This window comes from Dromaius novaehollandiae, chromosome Z (assembly GCF_036370855.1).
Source record: "Dromaius novaehollandiae isolate bDroNov1 chromosome Z, bDroNov1.hap1, whole genome shotgun sequence".
Taxonomy (NCBI): domain Eukaryota; kingdom Metazoa; phylum Chordata; class Aves; order Casuariiformes; family Dromaiidae; genus Dromaius; species Dromaius novaehollandiae.
Genome location: NC_088132.1, coordinates 58,323,426 through 58,345,317, shown reverse-complemented (window position 1 = coordinate 58,345,317; position 21,892 = coordinate 58,323,426). Strand labels below are relative to the sequence as shown.

The 21,892-nt window shown below is 38.7% G+C and overlaps 1 protein-coding gene across 9 annotated transcripts in view; it reads right to left on the bottom strand.

The window, feature by feature from the left end:
* LOC135324901 (high affinity cAMP-specific and IBMX-insensitive 3',5'-cyclic phosphodiesterase 8B) overlaps nucleotides 1-21,892 on the bottom strand; it is a 93,191-nt gene that overhangs the window by 40,009 nt on the left and 31,290 nt on the right. For 6 of the 9 annotated variants that reach the window (XR_010386134.1, XM_064501963.1, XM_064501961.1 and 3 more), the window contains one exon: nucleotides 5,575-5,634. Coding sequence is in view for 8 of the 9 variants with exons in the window: in XM_064501961.1 (XP_064358031.1) it covers nucleotides 5,575-5,634 (60 nt within the window). In the remaining variant the exon portion in view is untranslated. Of the gene's footprint in view, nucleotides 1-5,574; nucleotides 5,635-18,859; nucleotides 18,879-21,892 lie in introns of those variants that run through there. The other 3 variants (XM_064501962.1, XM_064501958.1, XM_064501964.1) reach the window with 2 other exon arrangements.

The window sequence follows — 21,892 nt, the reverse complement described above, 5'->3', positions numbered from 1 at the left end:
CTTTGAGCATCACAGCTTCAGGAACACCTCCGCTATTAAGGAAGGTTTTGTCACACAGCCATTAGGACTGAGACCACAGAAACAGCTTCCGGATGATAACCGAGTCTCTTCTAACTCATGTTCAAATTCAATCAGGAGCCATCCAAGGTAGATTGGAGGAAATGTCCAGAAGTGTTACCACTCTCATTAGGTCATCCCAGCTACACGCATTTTTAATTATAAGAAACTGTCTGAAATGTAACAGCCTTAATTATCACTCTTCAGGGACAAACAATTAATGTAACATGGTTTTATTCATTATTTCCCCTTTGATGTATGGCAAAATGGAGATAAGTCATTCTTTCAAAACCAAAAAGAACAACAACAGACAGGCAGGTATGGACAGAGCCAGGTGGGGAAAAAGCCCTGATCCAAACATCACAATTTTTGCCCAACAATTTTTCCTAGATTATGTAACCATATGTAGTAGTTTTATCAACATCAGCTGGATATTTAAGAACTGCTCACACACAAACAGAACATCAGTTAGGATGCTTCCTGAGATGCTGTTCTAAAAAGCAAATCTGATACTGCAGGAAGTCTCTTTGCTAAGAGACTCACAGAATACATGCTGAACACAGCTGTAATTGTGTACTTCTTAAGAAAACACATTTTTAGAAGAAAAGAGTTTTTCAGTCTTGCCCTGTAATGCTTATCATCAGTGTATAAATTACAGTTAGCAACGCAAGTCATGTACACACTCCCCTTCACATTTGCACAAATTTACCACAGCAGCCAATCACCAACCATGCCATCCTGTTCTACAAATGAAGAAAAAGATCAGTACAGCAGAAACATGCTGCAAAAAAGAAAGGCCTCAAGAAAGCAAAAGTTTTTCCACAGCTATTCAAATTGCACAGAAAGGCAGCAGACTGAGAATAACCTAGGTGTAAAGCAAAATCCTGTTTATTTCACATATAAAAGTCATCCCCAACTTCACTGAAATGATCTGTCTGAGCAAAGTATGCAATATTTTGCCCAAGATGCCCATGAGAAAGGTCAACAACCTTTTATCAGTGCTGCTCTGTGTAGCTGTGGTGTCACCATGTGAAATTCAACACCATCAGCCTAGAAGCTACACAAGGTGACCATAACTTTTCTCTTATCTTGAGCTGACTGGACTGTTGAATTCTAAACAATAAACAAAGCAATTAATGTTACTGTGGCAGCACTATCATTCAAGGTTTCCTTAAACAGTGAAGAAAGTTATGTGCTAGGAATTTCAATAAATATTAAAAAATACATCTAGAGGTTTTAACTTATTAGAAAGAGTATTTTTAACCGTTAGCAATAAGCAGATTTGGGTTACCGCCACGTAGCATCCAAGGTAACAGTTGTCACTCTACCCAATCGCTCGCTCACTTACAGCTATCAGAGTCTCTGAAAGCAGTTACATGGTTAAGCTGTAGACCTTTGTGGATACTCAGGTCAAGTCCCTACTCTGATACAATCTTCTGTTTGGTTCCAACTGCTGTTAGCTTTATTTTGTTCCTAGTTTGATCAGTACAATGTGGTCAGCAAACAGGTTTTTCATGGTGCATTTTTTTGTCTTTTTCCTTCTCTTGACATCCCCATTTTGGAAATAAAAGATTGCAAAATTCAATCATTTACCAGCTGCAAAATACTGCAGCATAATTAAATGGCCCAGTCCCCCACTGGTAGCTAATTACAAGTGTGTGAATCCTCCTGAGAATATTAATTTTAAAAGGTACCATTAAAGTATTATTACCATGCTTTCTCATTAAAAATTGTATGAAGTTTACTGTAAACCATTAAAACAGACTAACTAGAACTATGCAGGTATACTGCAAGATAGGCTCTCAAAATCAGGGTAAAAATTTAACAATCTGTATGAATCACGCTGTCAAGGAAAAACTTGAATTCAATACATGTCTCTTGGTGAAAGATTTTTTTGATAAATAATTATTCATTTTTACTGTAAATTGATCATTTTGCTCAGTTACGAGCAGTGCAGACTTCTCCTGCTGAGATAATCCACATTTTTTGGTGATATATTGGAATCTTACTATCTTTTTGAGTATTTGTGCTGCACAACTATTGCATGTCTTGGCCCCAACTTAGCATGCAAATACAGAAAATGGACAGATCTGCCTCAAAGATCTCAAAATAAAACAAAAGACACACAGGACACCACAAGGAAACAATGAGAATGTTACAAACAGCAACTTAAGAAATCATAGCACACGTTATCTAATTATTTTTGTTCTTGCAGGTATCACAGCAAAAGAGTTTTAAAAGTAGAAGCCATCAGTGGCTTTGAATTAATTAAAAGGGAGCTCTTGTTATACCTAAAATTGGCATGTGAGAATAGTTAAATGCTAGGCATCATATAAATGCTTCAGTTACAGTTCTGTAGGGGAGATATCATTAGCAGAACAGAAATGGAGTTTGACATCAATGCTGTAAAAGAGGTGATGAGCAATAAAGGCTTTAAGAGGGGAATGTGGTATTTGAATGGGGGACAAGATTATGTGGTAAAGAAATGATCATACGTGCCAGAAAACCTTTGTAGCAGTTTTCTGAAAGAAAGAAAGCTGTATTTGCCAAGACCAAAAACAGAGAATGCAGTTACTAACATGCAAGACAAGAAGGACAGTGATAAAAAAGTGCCAGTGTTTCAGTGTCCTCGTTTAATCCATGAATGCAGGATCAGCACCACAGTAACTCTACTGGTACACAACCAGAATTACTTCTTGTATACGAAAAGTTCTAAGCAGATGATGCCAAACTTCACCTTAAATGGTTGCTTTGATAGTGCTTATTATTACAATTTCCATGCCTTGCCCCACCTTTCTCTCTATCCCACTCCAAACTTCTAACCCGTTGGTCATCAGGGAAATTATCAGCACATACACGGTTTCAATCTAATAAAAATAAGAATTAAAACTGTGCAATAACATTCCCATTGGCCATTGTTTTAAAGAACATCTGGTTTATATGTTGTCACATTACAGCCTGTCACTCACTCTGGCTTTATTTTAACAGTTATTAATGGTTGCAGATGGAGGGGGTTTTTTTCTTGTTTTGCAAGGTACTCCACAGAAACTGAAAATGGATTTTATCTATGGTCCAGTCCCACAAATTAAGCTCACATTAATCAGCTGCATAAAAAATTTGACTTCAATCAATTCAGCTACAAGCATGAATGAGACTTGATGCAAGTCAGCTCTTTGGCAATCAGAAACCGTCTTCTACCAACAGGCAAAATCCAAGAGAAGCTCCAAGACTAACCATATCCAGTGATTCTCCCAGATTATCATCTGTACTGTTTTATCCTTTTCTTCTGATCTTTTAATCATGTATGGCACTAGTGCAAGAATCTTATATAAAAGCACCACATCCAAATCTTTGTCAGCCCTAATAAATAGTTCTGCAGAAGGATAACACTGCTTTTTGTGTGTACCAAATGTTTACGAGACAGCTTTCTCCTGTGTCCTCTGGAGAAACAGCACATTTACACACACTTTCTTCAGGGTCATTTCTAAGGTCTCAAAACTAATCCACGCCTATTTTCCAGCTAGAGCACAAAATTTGGGTAGATACACATAAGCAGCATGTATGAGACACAGGATGGGAAGGCTTTTGGATGGTAGGAGTTGGTAGATTTTCTTCAGACATTTCCCCTCGTCCTTTCTTCTTCAGGTCTAGAGTACCTGAGTCATAATCTAGTACAAACCAAAATAGATTTGTCCTCTAGACACAGATGGTCATAAAGTCTAGGGAGGAATCTATTAATGGTTTATGGCAGGTCATAGTCACAATAAAGGTCACCTCTCAGGCAAAAAAATACAGGCTACTTCCAGGTTGGCATTGGTGTTCTGGTGTCAAACAATAGTTTAAAACATGCACCAGAATAAAATGAACATTGCTAAGAAAAGCCTCAGTGAAAATTGTTTTAGTTAGCTAAACTAACTTATCAGACAATTATGGATACAATTAAGCACTAACAAATAGACATTTAAAACATGATATTCAGTAGCTGCTTGCACTGCATAGAGAAATATGCAACTCTATTGTCAAGATGGAATAAAAGATTAACGCACATGTTTTAAAATGACTGGAGGTGTGCAACACTTGCCAGATTAGCTGAGGTAATGTGATTTGCTCCACAACTGAGTTTACACAAAGTGTTTCCCTTTTAGTGTAAATAAGTTAGTGTATGGCAATGCCTTTATGGAAAAGTCTTTAGTTAATGGTTGTACTTAAAGTCTGCTTTCTGTAGCACCAGAGATTATCCCTTAAATGATGTAGGGACAAAAATACCACCCACATCTGACTAGATGCCAAGAAGAAAAATGTCAAAAGCTTTTTTAAACAAAAAAGCAAAACACCTTCTCTTTTGATATGGTACTTGTTCACTTAAATTACGTTGTAACAGCTAACACGGATATTATGGTATTTTGACTAATACAGTTTCTACAAAGCAGATCAAGGAAAATGCTGACATAAACACTGAGAGAATTCTTGCTTGTTAAATATCTTCTTGACCATCTTACTTAAGACCATCACAGCCTGAAGAACATGTTTTCCATGAACAGTTCCACACATTTATGTTAAAATTATTTCTAAAAACAAAGACTCTGCTCTCCTGCTGAAGCCACCCTTCCACAAGATTATAACATAAATATGCTGTTTCACAGATCAAGTCATTATTGAGACTGGATACTTAATACAGAAATAAAAATGTAAAGCTCTATGATGCATATACACATAATTTATTTTCCTTGAGAAAAGCAGTTCTCCCACATGTAGGCTTTGTTTCCCACAGTTAGAAATGGAGGGGGAAAAAAAAAAGACCCAGAAAAGGTAATCGCTGACTAACTACCTCTGTATTTTACAGAGTTAAGTGACCCAAGACAAAAAGTTAGTTCAGATGACCACTGCATCACAGAAGCAATGTTAAAGACTAAGATGATGATATTTCCTATCATTTGAGAGCTCTAAAACACAACACTATAAGCTAAAAAATAACTCTTGGCATCTGTTTACTGGCACAGAAACAATTGGTACAGAAATAGCAGCAAAGACGTGTAAAAGCTGTTGCATGTTAAGCCAAAATTCAACATTTCTTTCTGGAACTCATCTTATTTCTTGTAGTTGTGACCTGTCAAAGCTCAGTTCTCTGTCCTGTTGTGTAGTCCTTCAGCAAAACTCACCTGACACCTAGACTTCATAATGCAGTCCTCTACTACAGCGTATCAGAATTGAACAGTCTTTAACATTCAGAGAGGCAGCTTTTTTCTTGCTAATGCACATACAAACACATTCCTACTGACAGGGCATATAAAAGGAATGATTTTATATTAGTGGAAATCTGAGCACCTTGTTTACCAATTTACTTTACCCGCAGGCCTCTTCTCAGGCAATTAGATAAAACAAAATACCAATTATCCATCCCACAGTCCTTGCACAAGTAAAATGAAAACATTATGCTTAACTATGAGGGTTGAACCTTAATTTCTTCCCCCATTAAAACTAAATTGACTGTATCAAGAAACTGAAAGAACACCTTACCTGAATTGGATCTTGTGTCAGTCTCATGGGCCCAATTTGTATCTCTGTAGTTGAAGCCTGCTAAATAAGAGTAATACAGATTTTTTTTCAGTCTAGTTCTTAACAAGATTGCCTTTTAGAAGCAAGAATGAAAGATCAGATAGAATTATGAAGGATTCTCAAAGAAAGGCACACGACTAGCAGCCTTGTTTTAGTTACTTTGAAGTACATCTTTGATGAACATGTTTTACCAAATTCTTAATTCTGTCTTTGCTTTTAAGTTGAAAAATTGTAGGGCTTTAAACAAGAAAAAGAAGAAATACCTCTCCCTTTCCTTCCTCTCCCCAGAACAGAGTACCCTGCTTACACAAAAAGACTTATATTTTGCTTAAGACTACATAAAGTTATTTTTTCTGGCTAAAAAATTGCCTTACTCATTTGAACATAATACAGAGCTTCAAAGTCTTGTGACATATATTTGAGGCTAATGTTTTATTGTGTTTGGTTAAAAAAAAAAAGATTTCCCAGACAAGAAAATTTGTTTGGATTACAGATTTAGAATTGTTTTCCAGAACCATTGCCTTTAGTTTGCAAGAAAAAAAACTTTGCTACCATGTGAGTCATGACATTTTCAGAAGACATGAGAGCATGAGAGATCATCATAATTTAATGCTATCACAAGAAAGCCAGCAAACACTGGTTATGGCTGCTTCATTGCCATATTTCCTAGGAGCTGGACAACCTTTCATACTTCTTGTGTGCTGATACATTTCAATACACTTCTCCTGTACACTACCAATTTGTTTCACTTCAGATCATTAGTTACAGAATACTGCTGACCAACTGAGCAATACCTGTATCCTCCCATAGATATGTGTATGTAAGGAAGAAGAATCAGTGCATCCTTAAAATATTCCTCCCTTTACCCATATGGAGGATTATTTACAAGTTCGCAGTCTCTAAAAAGGCAGATTCTCTGCTTTTTTGACACCAGTTACCCCAAGTAACTGAGCCCTGCAAGTCATGCATAGAACAAAACCCTGCTTGCAGGCAGATTCCTAGGATTTGCTTGGACACTCAGGAATCCTGGAATCTTATTTCTGCAGCACTCTGCTCTGCATTGCTTGTTAGTTTGAGTCTTTTGTTGGGGTATTGCCTTGTTTTTCAATCTAGTATTTTTCAAAGAAATGCGTATAAACATTCAATATGGATGAAGTTACTGGTAACCAGTTTTCTTCCTTATAAAATACAATACCTTGTTAAGTATTAACAGCTTTACTTGCATGTGAGACACTGGAATTATATATAGCTATTACTGACATGCTGGACTTTCATGCATCACTGAGAGTTGATTCTTCTCAGCTCAACAACATACGTCAGAAGGTGGCCACAGGCAGTACTCCAAGAGATTAAACTACAAAGAGCCTGTCACTGTTTTCCAAAGCAAACGCTGCCCCCAATATATCTGTAATTAACCTCTCCTTTTCTCATACAAAAGCTTCACTTCCCACTTGAGCTGCTGCCACGTGGGAATGGAACTTAATGCAAGTAAGTGTATCAGAATAGAAATGAAAGTTAACACTGAACATCAACTAAAAGGTAATGAATAAGGTTACAGAAACAGAGTTCTCTGAAAGCTCCCAACCTTTCCCCACTCCTCCCCACAAAAAAAGAAAAACTAAACACATTCACCCTCCAGTGGTATTATACAGGAAACTCCCAAATACATGATTCACTTTGATTAAAAAAAATAAATAGTTTAAGTAGTCTCATTAGAAAATTCTGTAATAAGAGGAATACACAACAGACACAATATTGTCCAAAAGGCTTCTTTTTAAAAATACAGAGCTCTGACTATCCTAAAATATATCAATCGAGAGCCTGGGAGCCTCCACAAAAGCCAGTTAGGACACAGATATCCATTTTATCATCCATTTGTTAATGCTAGTAAGGAATTGACACCATAACTGCACTATTTACACTGTGCTGCCACCTTAGAGGACATCCAGGTTTAATTTACTCAGTTCTGCCCAAAAGGGAATAATTGTGTCTAAAACGTAGATTTGTGCATGAAAGTCTACCAATCCCTTCACAGAGTTTCCTTTAAAGAGTGGCCACTTCCCTTAGCCTGGATATTTTAAAACAAACAAACAAAAATAAACCTCCACACGAGGCCCTAAGTTGATCAACTACCTTTCTTATATGACACACAGAGACAGCTGGGACCCCCAAATTAAGATTGGTAATGATCCTGAGCGGAGGAAGGATTAATAAACCATCTCACTGGAAACAGCAAAGAGTATGTCCAAAATCCTCCTTCCTGGACTTGGAGTTCTAGCTTGGTTTCACAAGCTGAACCACTCCCTTCGATTTGTATGCCCAAATTGTGTTGGGTACAAATGACTGACTCGCTTTTCGCTTTTAAAATACGGCTGGAGGAGGCAGCAAGAATGATGATATGAGTGCCTAGCCTTCATAAAAGTCCTATGCCTCTTTCCCTGGCCTGAAGGAACTCAAGTTCATACCTTCCTAACTCCCAGAAGAATCTGACCACGTGGATGTTGCATATTAGTGATACCACAACCATACCTCTGCTCATTTCCTCCCTTAAGTGAATATCTCATTGCTGATGATTTCCAATTTCAGTAAATCTCTCATTATTTTATTGGCTGCCAGGAAGGACTGCAAATAGACTTGCAACCTAAATCAATTAGTACAGTAGTTCATCATAAACTTTTCAGGTAAAATGTGGAGCCAAGCCTGGTTCCTCAGAGGAACCAGAAATTCCTGATTTCAATGAGCAGAGGAACAGACGTGGGGTTGGAAGCAAACAAATCATAAATAAACTAACTATCTGAGAATAATAAAAGCTTTAAAATACTTAAGAATTTTTTGTTTTAACATTTTAAACTGTCCAATATTATTTCTGATATCATTGTGACATCCTAGACCATTTCCATAGGAATCAGCTATTAAGCAAGGTATAAAAGACAAAGCAAACTATATTTTCTTAAATCCTGTTTTTAAATAAATCAGTGACAATCCATTACCTTACTATCATAGCAGCACCAATAAGCAAAATGAACTTACCACTTCACTGAAGTTCCACCCTTTTAAATCACCAATACAGCACTCATTACCCCACCAAAGGACTGAAGATGTACACAGCCTCTGCAACTTACAAATCATCAGTAATCAGTGACACGACCAGTGTAAAGATAACGACTACTTAGTAGGGCGAAAAGGTCTCGAATAGTTCTTCAGTGCTCCAGAGAATGAACAGCAACTAGAGCCAACCAAGAGATGAAGCAAATCTGTTGGGCAGTTCAGTCTCCTGGAAAAGGTCCAGACAGAAAGGCTGGCTGAGAAGCCGTATCTGTACACGGGCAGGCAGCAGGCACTGTGCAGATGCCGAGAGAGCCCAGAGACTCCTTTGTCCTGAAGGCTCCTTCCTCCTGTCAGCTACATCTCTCTCCTCTATTACTTACTGGCAGCCAAGGTGAGTCACCAGAACTATTCCCGTACTAATGCGCCTTTTCACTTCACCTTTGCAGTGTATTTTCAGACCTCTGTCCCTTTGGTTTTCTAACTGGTAACTGAGCTAGGGCTCTCACTACAGCACTGCTCCCTGCTTCCTTTCATCCCTTGGCTCTATCTTTCCTGGTTAGGCCTCCTTCACAGTATTCTCTGGTTCAACTTCTCCCCTCCTCTCATCCACATCTCCGCTATGGTTGACCCCTCAGCCCATCCCTTGGTTATTCCCATTTCCATACCCTGTTATGTCACTATTTACAACCTCTAATCCCTTCCCTTTTTCCTGGCCCAACTCCAATCCTGAAAAAAAATACAAACGTGTGACCTCAACACTGGTCTTAGCCTTACGCTCTCTCAGAACATGGAATTCCCTTAGGGACACAGGGTGCACAGCTGTTCTCTACCATCCCTGTTGCAGATCAGTCTACAACCAGGGTATCCAGCTTCTGTTCCAGTGTTCAGCAACCTTCCACTCCTCTCTTCTTTCTCTGCTTTTCTTTCTGTCTTGTCTTTTTTAACAGAACTATATCTCAGTCTTTCTTCTCTCCTTCTATGTTTTTGCTGCTTCTGGTTCATTCAACACCCATCCACTGGCACGTTTCTGTAGTTGAACTCCTGGCCGCTCTCTCTCTGTTTGCAGTCTCCCACTAGCTTCTTTGTAAACTCTGGCTGTTACAGAGAATATCACTTGGCCTGAAGAGTAATTTGCACAGGAGAAAAATGAAGAGCTATTATCACAAATATACCATCTCTGACTCAGAAAGCCGCTTAATCATAAACTGATAAAGGCTCAGAGGATAAATTGGGGATATATCACTACGTGCTTGTCTCTTCACAGGGGTCCTGCTGTGGAAGACCAGGTACTGAGCTAAATGGCTTTTGGCCTGACCTCCATGGCTTTTCCATGCGCCACCCTTCCCCAATTCATTCATTTGATAACCACCTCAGGTCACCCTCTCCTCCCACCAACAGAGCCGTTCTCTCAGCTCTCTTTCAGCAAGTGCTGCTCTCTACTGTCTCTTTTGCCAAGTTCTGCCCAGTCAGTCTGAGCACTGCTTACACCTTTACACTTTTCTCCCTCCTGATTTTTCACTCTTCCCTTCCGATGACTTCCAGTTGATTCGTGCTTTTGTTTTCTCAGCTGCTCACGCCCTGCATCTCCCTGGTTCCCACTGAAAGGCTACTAATTCATTCTACTCCACAAGCTGCTCCTCTCAGTGCCAGCCTGTATCCAGCTGCTACTTCTCCAAGGAGTCCGGAGGAGCCTCTACATAAACATTTGGATAGGTCAAGTCTAAGATTAATGTATGCTATTTTCTTAACCAAAAATAATGATCAAACACACATATGAAATGGAAGAAATAAGGACTCATTGTTGACTTAACTGATTAGCCACTGCAAATTCTTCATGCAGCCATAATGGAAGCCTGACCAATCGATATGTCATGAACTGCTTTTACAGTGTTAAATAGCAAGTGCATCAGAACTGGTAAAAAAACATGCATATGCATTTTGAGAAGCTAACTTATTCGCAGCAAGTGTGACCAGCTTTGCAGAAGTCAGAAACATTAGCAAAAGCAGCAAGTATGGTCTGTGTAGAGTATTTGGGAACCAAGAAATCAAGACCACTGCAGACCCACGGTGCATCTGTAACTCTTGCACAGACTTCCATTTGTAGTAACATCATGTAAATAACTGGTTATACATCATAGGCCTTGTTTATAAATGATTACAAATTCATACATCTGCTACTAAGACCACAATTATCTAGGCTTTAGATTCAGTCTAAGAAGATTCGCATCCCTTTCCTTCCTTAACTGTCTCGAACTCAGTTTCTCTTTGCACTCCCCTCAAACAGGAGTCTCTAGTCCCTCTCTATACTTTTAGTCAAAGCTCAGCAGTACCCTATAGTCCTATTCCATGCCCACATCACCTGCTTTTCACATCACTGACACTGTATTGTTTGAAATCTAGTCTGATCTTGGTTTTCACAGATCCTCATCTACCCTAAGATCATTCCTACCTTTACCATCACCCCTTCAGAAGATCCTCTACAGCATACCCTTTAACTTTGGTAAAGGTCTCAGGTCTTGCTTGGGATGTCAGGCTGTCCTGTCTGTTAAGTTTGCAAGTTTTCATGATCTCTGCCAAATCCTCTGTCATGCTTGGGTGAAGTTCTCTGCAAACATCCACAGAATTAACTTCTCTTTTTTAAAAATCCGTTTCCTTTTTTCCAATGCCTACAAACAACAAAAAGCAATCCAAAAAGCCATGCTGCTGACAATGCTTAGACTTGTTTGCTGATACACCAGCCTCCCTCCTCTCATCTGTGCCTCTGTTAAAACTCCACCCACAGTTACAGTGCACTTTCCCTAAGGCAGCAACACTGTTTCCAGCTTGCATTGTACAAGCTGCACAGCCTTTCCACAGGTAGGACCTCAGCCTTTTAAAAAATAAAGAAGAAACAGCAGATATTCATGGCTGTGCTTTTTGTTTTGTTGGGAAGCAAACACGCCCAGAGCCAGTAAGTGCAAAAAAGTCAGTACCTGCAACATTTTTACCATTTTGCTAGTTTATCTTTTTGAAGGCTATCTGCATATTTGGGTTCTTGACTAAAATTTATCATCTCACTTTATGCTTTTTGGGCCCAAGAAAATTGTAATGACTTTTCTACCTTAAAAAAAGAAAAAAACCCACTGCAACACATCTATATAAAGCATCAGAGTGCAAAAATTTTGTAAATTAGAAGGGGAAGCGCATCCAACTTTTTTCAGATATTGATATATAAAAAGTAAAGCCCCAAACTTTTAAAAACCTTGCAAAAAAATTGGTACATTCCACATATTCAGATATCAGTCCTGCTCTTACTACTGAAGGGAATACAACCAGAACCAGACACTCCTGAAGGGAAATTGGGAATATTTTGAAAATAATTTTCCCCATGATTATACGATTCCAGATTAAGGCAAACTGGATCTGACTGCTTAGAACGTAGGTCTTTTCGGTCTGCAAAACCTTCAGTTAAATTTCAGAATGGCTTCTGTTTTAAGAAGGTGTTATTTAAAAAGTTGTACCTCAAATTATCTGATCCTATAAAAACCCAAGAATGAAAGTCTTTGCCTACAGCATGTTTCATGAAGAATAATATTAAATTCTAAAATCAGCAGATTTTTTAAATATAGTAATTTAGCACTCATTTAAGAGGTCTGTGATATATTTATACCTTAGTTTTACTTCACAGTGTAGCATTTCCCCAATCTAATGGTTTAATCATTTAAAGCTCATCTGTAAGTCAGGAATGTCTTATTACATAGTTTTGAGAGTACTCTTCACATATATACAAGCAAAATTCATGATCCAGAACAGACTCACCTCTTAAGAATACTATATACATTTTTGCTGCTAAGCAGCAAAGCTCAAAATTTCCTTGAAAAAATACTGTTTTTTACTCATGTAGCTATCATGAATACAACTACTTTCATTGCGTTCAGTGACAACTGGGTCAAATCCTCAGCTCAGGACACCACAAACTGAGGCTTGCAGCATGAAAACACTATAAACGGGCAATAAACAGGACCCAAGCCACAAAGACACACAGGTCTGACAAGCTCTACCTCACTTTCATGAACCTAGCTCAAGGGTAGAGCTCACAAACCTGCAATCAGTTGTTCTTCCCAAAAGAAAGCATAATTGGGACAGGGGCCTTTCAATACCTCCTACTACAGCTGTGTCACACAAGGGAAAGCAAAATCTGTGAGGGAGAGGGAGAAAGTAAAAAGAAGGAAGACTCTTCCCTTCCAAGACTGCCCTCACCACTGGGCTATGAAGTCAGGCTCGTGTTGCATACTCCCTCCCTCACCCATAATCCTTGCATTCCTTTTTGCAGTGATCTGTGCCTTAACAGGGACCTTCAGCAATGTCCAACTTCCTTTCCCCATCTCTCCTGCTCACCAACCTTGCCTTCGCCTGGTGGGGGAGAATTCTCCTGGGAGAGATGCATTTGAAGACTTCAGGGTAGACTGGGCATAGGCTATCGTACACCAAATTAATGATTCTCTTCCTCTCACTCTAGCCATGTTCTTGAATGAAAGCGGTCACTGCTGCAGAGCCAGCCCATGCTGTCCCTGCGTGTCACATGCACTCTCAGACTACCAACCTCACTGGGTCCTTCAGGACACCTGCCATAGAAATGTCTCTGGCTGGGAACTTCACATATTCTTCAGCGTGAGATATGTACAAACACCACCTATCTTAGCACACGTAAGACTGGCAGCAGGCCAATGGGTATATGTAGAACTACTCACAAAAACCTAGAAGTCTAGGGATCAAATGGCTCAGCAGGATTTCTGTGAATTACACAGTTGACAACATATTGGATGTTTAAGTTATTTTTGAGTTTCGTTCTCAGAGTCTGCCCTTATAACTGATTCTGTGCAAAGATCTGTCCGATTGGAGTCAGCTGCACGAACAGACGTTAGGATTTGCATCTTTCTTCCTTCATCCTCATTCTACTCTACGTGGTTTCCTACCCAGTGTCTCAAATTAAATATTAGGAAAGTAAGTACTACAAAACAGATTTGTTTTCTCTGTATTTCTCACTCTGTTTTTCCCCCTGCAACATAATTAATCAATTTTTAAGCAATTACAGAGAGTAGTGACAGTCAAATCTTGCTGTATGCAATCTCAAATCAGTGGCAAGGAAAGAGAAGCAAACCAACAGGATGTAGGTAAACCTTTGGAAGAGAAGGGGGAAAGAGAACGGAACGAAGGGCAGCTATCAAGAACAGGCCACAAAACCTGGAACATCCTTAAAAAAAAAGGAATTGAAAAAGACAAAATACACTGACACCAAATTGTTAGTGATTTTAGACAATGTCTTGAACAAGCAAGCTGACACTTGTAAAATAATTCTTTGAGCTCTAATGTAACAAATGTATGCCTGGTATAAAATGACAACTGAAGCAAGAATATTATATTAAGACTTTTTGCATTCTGTTCACACACTGATAGCAGCTTCTTTATGAATACATTATCATAATAGGCAGTAAAATACCCAAGTAGAAAAGACATCTGTATTATTTTGCTAATTTAGGCATACAAGCTGCCATTGTGGATCAGTCCTCAATTCTGCTCACGGCAGTGGCTGAGAGAGTAAAACAAAACAAAACAAAACAAAACAAAACCACACACACATACAATCCATAAAGGGTAGTCTGAGTCCCATTTATTGCCACAATTAGTAAATTAGGGCTTCCAAAAGAAGTTGGAAGAAATCCTGCAGGTTTGTACAGACAATTTCTCCCCCACCCAGATTTTTTTTACGTGGATTCAAGGCCCATCACCTATGCATTGGTCCTAGTAGGCCCAGTAGTAGGACTGTTTTTTGATGTTAGCACAAAATAGATTTGGTGTCCAAGTCACAGCTATCTGCATGTATGGTTGGTCAAACACAGTTGATTAAGACATCCCTGAACATAAATCCATAAATCTCAGGGGAGATTTCTAGACACACTTCCAAGCCCATGTAAGGGCTCTGGAAAAAATGGCCAAAATTGGTCAAACCAAACCAATCTTGGCCCAACATCCTGTCTGCAGGAGTGGCCATCAGCAGATGCCAAATGAAAGAATGCAAGACTATGGCAAGCACAGAGCAATGCCGTCCCTGATAGACCATCTCGGTTTGACCTCCTTCTAGAAAAGCCAAACTGACTTTTCACCAGCAAATCATATTATCCACTTATCTACCACATCTATTTGTGTTACATTTTATCTCTGGACATACCGTATGGAATTCCCATACCGTATGTATTCCCAGTACGGAATTAGAACATAGTTCCCAGATCATTTTTGGAAGAATGATGTGTCATTACAAAGTTTTCACTCCTCTGGCACTGAGGTGAGTTTAAAGAATAGGTGACACACTGCAGTTAGTAGTTCTGCAATTTCATGTTTATGTTCCTTATACACTCCTCGGTGAACATGCCAGCTGGGTCCCGGCAATATGTTACTGATTTGTCCTAGACTGTTTTCCAATGACAGCTCCTTCTCCTCCTCCTTCACCCCACAGCAGAACAACAAACGGCCAGCACCCCCAGCCCTGCTACCCTCATGTCTCTCTCTCAAGAGCAGAGTGCACAGGGAGCTGGTGCAGCTGACTTTTGAGCTATTTGCATTGCGTAAGCATGACATGGTCCCAAAGGATATAGTTATCATTGTCAGTGTACTCGCTATCAATGAAATTTTTATGTCAGTGTCTAAAAAACAAAAAGTATAACAAAAATGTTACAAATGAATGTATTTTAAAAGGTAAAATATATACCCAAGGAAGACATCAAATTACAAAATGCTGCACCACAGTCTGATACCAAACATTTTTCTTTCATCATCAGACAAAAACTCTATCTTTGATGGATCCTGTCTTTCTCACTCTAAATTCAGCATTGATTTTAAGAAAAAAGTTATATATCTTAATGGGCTTTCTCATTAATGTCTAACAAACAAGCCTACAGAAACAAGAAAAATACAGCATAATTGGCTTACCTCCTGTCTTTTAATGAGAAAACTAAGCATTTATTCCTTTTTACATTAAGCTACTCTTAGTTATTACAGGTTTCTTATTCTTGTGTTTGATTAGAAGTTTAAAGGTGTATTTGCTTAGAACTGGGCTAGATTTCTGTACCATAGGAATTCAGTATTTGAGAAACCAAACTGGCTGTGACAAGGTAGTAGGTGAGTAGTATTTCATTTTAAGGTAACAATCACTTATCCACAGATGTTGTTAATTTGTTCAAAAAAACCTGCAATATTTCTTCCCAATCGGGGAATACCTCATGACAAAAAATCTAATCCATCCATTTCCAACAGTATTTTGACTACGGATTTTGACCATGTTTTCCTGCTCACATAGCAGCATAAGATTAATTGCAATTTTATAAATTTTTACAATTTAACAATAGGGTGTTACAAGCAATATGAATACGCAGTTGTAGAATTTGGATCAAACACTTCCCTCTCTCCCTCATCAGCCAAACAGACCACCTGTTTAGTACAGAATGGAATACTTTGATAAAGGCACTTAGGAAAAAAACATGGGCTAGATTCACAAAACTGTCACAGCAACAACAGACATATCCTATTTATTCTTGTGGCTGAGAGATTCAGTCTTCTTTTTCCCACTTTTCAAAATAGTTCCTAACCACCTCTAGGAAAACTACCTGGACCAGAGAGAGAATGGAGTTGAACTAAGGATTTTCTACCTTTCAGATCCATACCCAGCAAACCCAATACAGGGGATTCTTTGACTCCTCCAAACGGAGCTATTCTACTCTATATGAAAATATTTAAACATTCTTAAGACAAAAAGTCAACAACTAAGGACTCTATAACCTAGTGGCTGGATATCCCCTTGGGAGGTCAGACATTTGGGTTTCAGTCCCTGCGGAAGTGGTTATTTAATTACGGAGTAAGAGGGAGAGAATATTCAATATTTCAATTTCTTAATGTAGTGCCCAGTTTAGAAGCCTAGGCTTCCTAGCTGGTTAATTCAGAGAATCTAAGTTAAGAACTGTAAGGCGTCAAGGTCTACAACAGTAGGAAACCTTCTCCCCTTCCCCCCAAGTACTCAGAATAGGAAGCAGGGTCCTGACATCTTTGAGATGCACATTCATATCTCAGTGGGTAAAGAATCACAGAAACATTGGTCTGAAGGTCATTTAGTACCTCCAAGTGGTGCTACCACAACACTAGATCAGGTCACCGGTGCCTTTATCTAGCCCTTTTCAGCATGACTATTGCTCAGGCAGTCATTTCCCAGCCTGTACTGATGAGAAAGGAATTAAAATCTATATACTGTCCAAGTGCTTTAATTTTCTGAACTGATGTGTAAGAGGGGAATATCTGTGCATCATAACGTAGTCCTGTTTTATTTCACTCCCTCCCTGTGCCTGCAATATTGAGCAAATTTGGACCAAATTTGCACATCTTGTGGAAAAACTGCAAACAAATTTTATTTTAAAGTATTTTTTAAAAGTGAATGCTGTTCCAGTTACAAATGTTTTAGGGCTGAACAAACCCTATGCACTCCTCCAGACATAAGAAACTTCAGTAGTTCTACGTACAACAGTTGTGACAAGTTCATAAATGATGACTTCTTTAAGAAAAATACATTTCCCCATTTTAATCTAGCAGCAAACAAGTAACAGACAGGCTCACTTCATGAGTAGCAAATTTTTTAGGCCTGTGGAAAGAAAACTAATTACAGAATGTAGTCCCCAGTGACATGGGGCTTATTTTGAATATTGACTTTGTCAAAAAAAGTTTCTCTGAAAGGATATTTGTTTTGTTAGCACACACATTCACTCCACTACATACACACGGTAAGTTATGTTAGCATCCATGTAATATTAAAAGGCAGGGAGAAAATGAACTTTTCTGAACATCTGTCCAAGTAAGCAGAATTTGCCCCAAACTTGTGGATCTCAGCATGATGAAACCTCATTCTGTAAATCCATTTGTCATTACTGTCCATTCTCAGCTTCTTAAGAGAATGAGTCACACATGTTATTGATTAATCCAGTCAAATTGGGTTACGTCAGTCTTAGGGAAAAAGACAGCAACTAAGCCTGAACTGTTTCAGAAATGCACATGCTCGTGCTTAGGTGACAGCAAAATCCAAAACTGTGATTAGAAAAAGCAAGATTTTGTAATTAATCATATTTTCACCTTTGTATGCTCAGCTACAGTTAGAAAAGCAATCAACATGACAAAAGGAAAAAAAGAGCCAAACTAAACGACTCTATGCTGCCATTTAAATTCATGGTGATCCCATACTTTCCACACTGTATGTCATCTTTTTTCCCTTGAGATAAGAAAATCAAAACTGGAAAAATTAAAGAGAAAGCAACAAGAATAATCACAGATATGCCAAGATATCTCCAAAGAACTGATAAGACTAGGATTCTTTGGCCAGGAAGAAAGGCAACTACAGAGGAATAGAACAGACACCTATGAAATCATGAATGGTGTAGAGCTGAACGAAGAATGACTTTCCAGCATTCTTTTGAGTACAAGATCTAGGAAGCTTCCACTTCAGATCGGTGGAGGAGGTGCTGTTCAAAAAGCAATTGAACAAAACTTACCCAAGATAAGCCTTTATGTTGCTGTGAAACATGATAGCAAGAACATAACCTCAACTGAGAAGCCCTTAAGTTACAGGCTAACAGAGGCTGGGAAGACAGACCCAGGGAAGGATCACTTTGTATGTGCCCTCTTATCTACCTGTTGGATAGGGCTCTTTGCTCTTGTTGAAGACAAGATACCAGGCTGGCAGAACTACAGTTTGATGCAGTATAGCATGACTTAAAATTGATACAAAAAGATATGAAGTGATTTTCAATACTGGAAGATCCGGGCAATATGATCATACACGTATAAATGGAAATAACAGCAAGAACAATAATTTGCAGCAAGCTGCTAACTAAATAATCCTAAAGTCCTTCCATTAGCTCCTGGCCTAGACAAATATTCATAACTTGTGAGATAAATATTCATAACTATTAGTCTGAAATTATACAAATCATTTTAAAATGTAGAATTAACTTTGTCTTCCAAAGAATGACCAAGAGAAAACCATCAGGAGGCTGTATGCATACACCTCAGGGGTTGCCAGCTTAGCATTTGCTCAGGAGCGTATTCAGTTCCCTTCCTCTGACCTGGAAGGTGCTGCCAAAAGGAATGTCAAGTCCCTCTTCTGTGCTGTGTTACGGGGGCATACCTCCAGGGCTCTGTGACATCAGTACGAGTTTGCTGGAAGACAGTTATCATATCTGAAATTCCTCCTGGAAGTTAGGGAAGGAGAAAGTTAAATATTTTAATATGATGAATATTCAGGAGTTTTCCACAGCTCTATACTCTACTAGAAAAGGCCAATTTGTCTCCTCTCTGTTCATTCAATATACTGCTGCCTTTGGCTGCTGCTTCTTGGGAAGATTCTTTTAGTTCAAGGAGATTTTGACAAGAAACGGTGCATTCTCAAATAATTTCACACTGTTTTTACAGTAGTAGATAACCTACCTGATTTCTTACCAAGAAGGCAATGTCAGTTGTCTTGGCATCCATTGCATATCTAATAAAAACCACACACTATTTTATGAAAGCAATCAAATTAAAACTGAGTATAATTGAGAGAACATGGGAACGTTCTCTCTTGCCTTCAAAAGCACTAAGACTACTCCTCTCATATTCTGAGAGCAGTCAGAAGCAGCGCTTCAAATATCGATTTGCAAGTGTAAACATAAGTGTTACGGCAGACACTAAGCAAGACAACTTTTTGACCTAAGGCATGCATGTTTTTTAATTTACCTTTTCTCTGGCAATATTCAATGCAGGCACTACTACCTATTAAACCGGAGTAGTTAGCAGGCTTCTTCTTTAGAGACATATGACAGACTCTACTACCAGAGCTTTGGCTTACTACCACTCTTATTTCTTATCCTAGGTGGGCACAGCTGCAAAGAAATACTTCCAGGTTCAGCAAAATCTGTTTACTTCTTCCTTTGCCAGTCCCTTTAAGACATCTACATCCTATTGCAGCCCAAAAACAACACTATATTCCCCTTGAAGGTACATAGAAAACAAAAAACATAACGAAGAGGTGTTGCAATGAGTGTTAGTCGCTTCCTGTAGCTTTCTGAATTTTCATTTAGAAAACTCAGATGTGAACTTTGATCTAAATCTTACATAATCAGCCAGATAAGCACTAGTCCAGAATAGGGTACTCCCCACTTTCTTCGAAAACATGTTCTCTCCCTAGCTTCTTTCCCCTACTCCTTCCCAGTGCCAGGCAGTGTTTGCTTTACAGTTCTTCCGTCTTGATTGTTTGAGTCTGGGGAAAGGCAGCTGAAGCCCATTAGTTTGGCCTGTTTAATTCAAGTTGCAGCATCCACAGGGTATGCCCTAGAATTATACCTAGAAACTCTATTAAAATAAAGACTTCCAAATTGTAAATACACAGTAAAACCACCATATAAAGCAAGGAGTATTAGCTTCCTGAGTTTTCAGGATAACAGATCTCTATGTGCACTTCTTCCATTACAATCGAGCATTGATTCTAAAATCTAAAACTAGCATATAAATATGTCTACATTAACAATGTTTAAAATTAATGATTTTGCTGCCAATCCTTTTATCACAAACCTATAGAGAGAAGTAATCCCAAAGTAGACCCTACAATCTCAAATATCAAGGGTGATGGTCTCCCCAACAACAAAGCCTCCAGCTCACCAAATCCTTTCATTATGCAGTTACAAGTTATTAACATAAAAGTTTGTGCTATGTCACACACTAAAAAATGTGGGGATAGCAAAAATTAAAGCCAAATTATCATCAAAATAAATAACTCAGAGGCCTTTGTACTGACTTATTCATGACCACATTTAATTCAGTTTAAGTTTCTATTTTAATTTTGATGGAGCTATTGCAGATAATCCAGCCAACAGCATCTGGATATCACCTTACAGGAAGTACACAATGCATTGCTTGCTGGTGAATCATCTAACTGAGCCACAGGGCTGTTACCCAAAACTAGCATTTTAAACCTCTCTATTTTGTCATTCAAAACTAAAATGTTTATGGAGCTTGTCTCATCTATTTACGTTATAAATCTCAGAGGAAAAGATCACCTCTCACTTCTATAATGCCTTGTACAATAGGGCACACAGGCTGATTGAACTTATATGCACCACCAAAATACAAATGAAGAGTGAGTAAGAGGAGTAGTAGTAGTATTGCTACAAGGTGGGTAAAGCAGCACATCATGAAGTGGTCAGAGGAAGGAGAAGGTCTAGCCCAGCGGAACACAAAATAGTGCATGTTAGATGTTACATGTAGTAGTCATATCTTGCAAAGATCTGCCCTCATACATCTGTAAACTTACTTATCCAGTCTTACAAACCTGGAAATTTAATTACCCAGTCTCACAAACCAGAAAGCAGTCATATTGACTTCACTGCTCCTACTCAACTCACATAAACACTGGTTGGATGAGCATCTAATGTTAAAATTTAATTTTTGCATACAGCTGCATCCCAAATAAACTCTGCAGAAGTACAGAAAGAAGGCACTGCATAATCCTTGAGCTGTCCCGCTGCACCAGAGCAAATTATTACTTATGCAGCAAGAAATAACAGTTTCTGTGTTACTCATCACTATTTTCACAGGGTGGGGGGAAATCATTAAAAGCTTTCTGGAAAAAAGATTTTTTTGACATTTTAATTCCAGTCTTAACAAGGGGAAATGCAACCAAAATTAAGTGTCGCTTTCCAGAACTATCGTTACAGAGTCATGCAAAAGTTCTGCAGAGAGCTCTTACTGTCACTCCAGTTTTTATTTGCTAAAATCTATTTGAGCAGAATGCCTGTCTATCATTAGGATGTATTATCCAACTCACTCCCAACACAATACTCAAAGACTAGAAAATTACCCTGTTATACTATTCACAGGTAGTAAAACACAATTCCCTAAAAAATGTGTCAGCAATGGATGTTCTTTCATGGATTCTGCACATGTACAGTACGTGAACTTCCACGCTCAAGAGTTTAAAGCAGAAGTTCCGGTTGCAGAATGCAGTGTTGACTATGACACCTTCTCTCCCCCAAAAGTAGGTTCAGGTGTCTACTTTGAATGCCATCACTCACCTCGCACTGCAAAAGCTTAATATTATGCACCATAGTCTCAGTCCAGCAACCTGTTAAATTTTATTTATTTTACGAGCAGTATCACTGAAGACAAAAAGGCTTCTTGTACACTT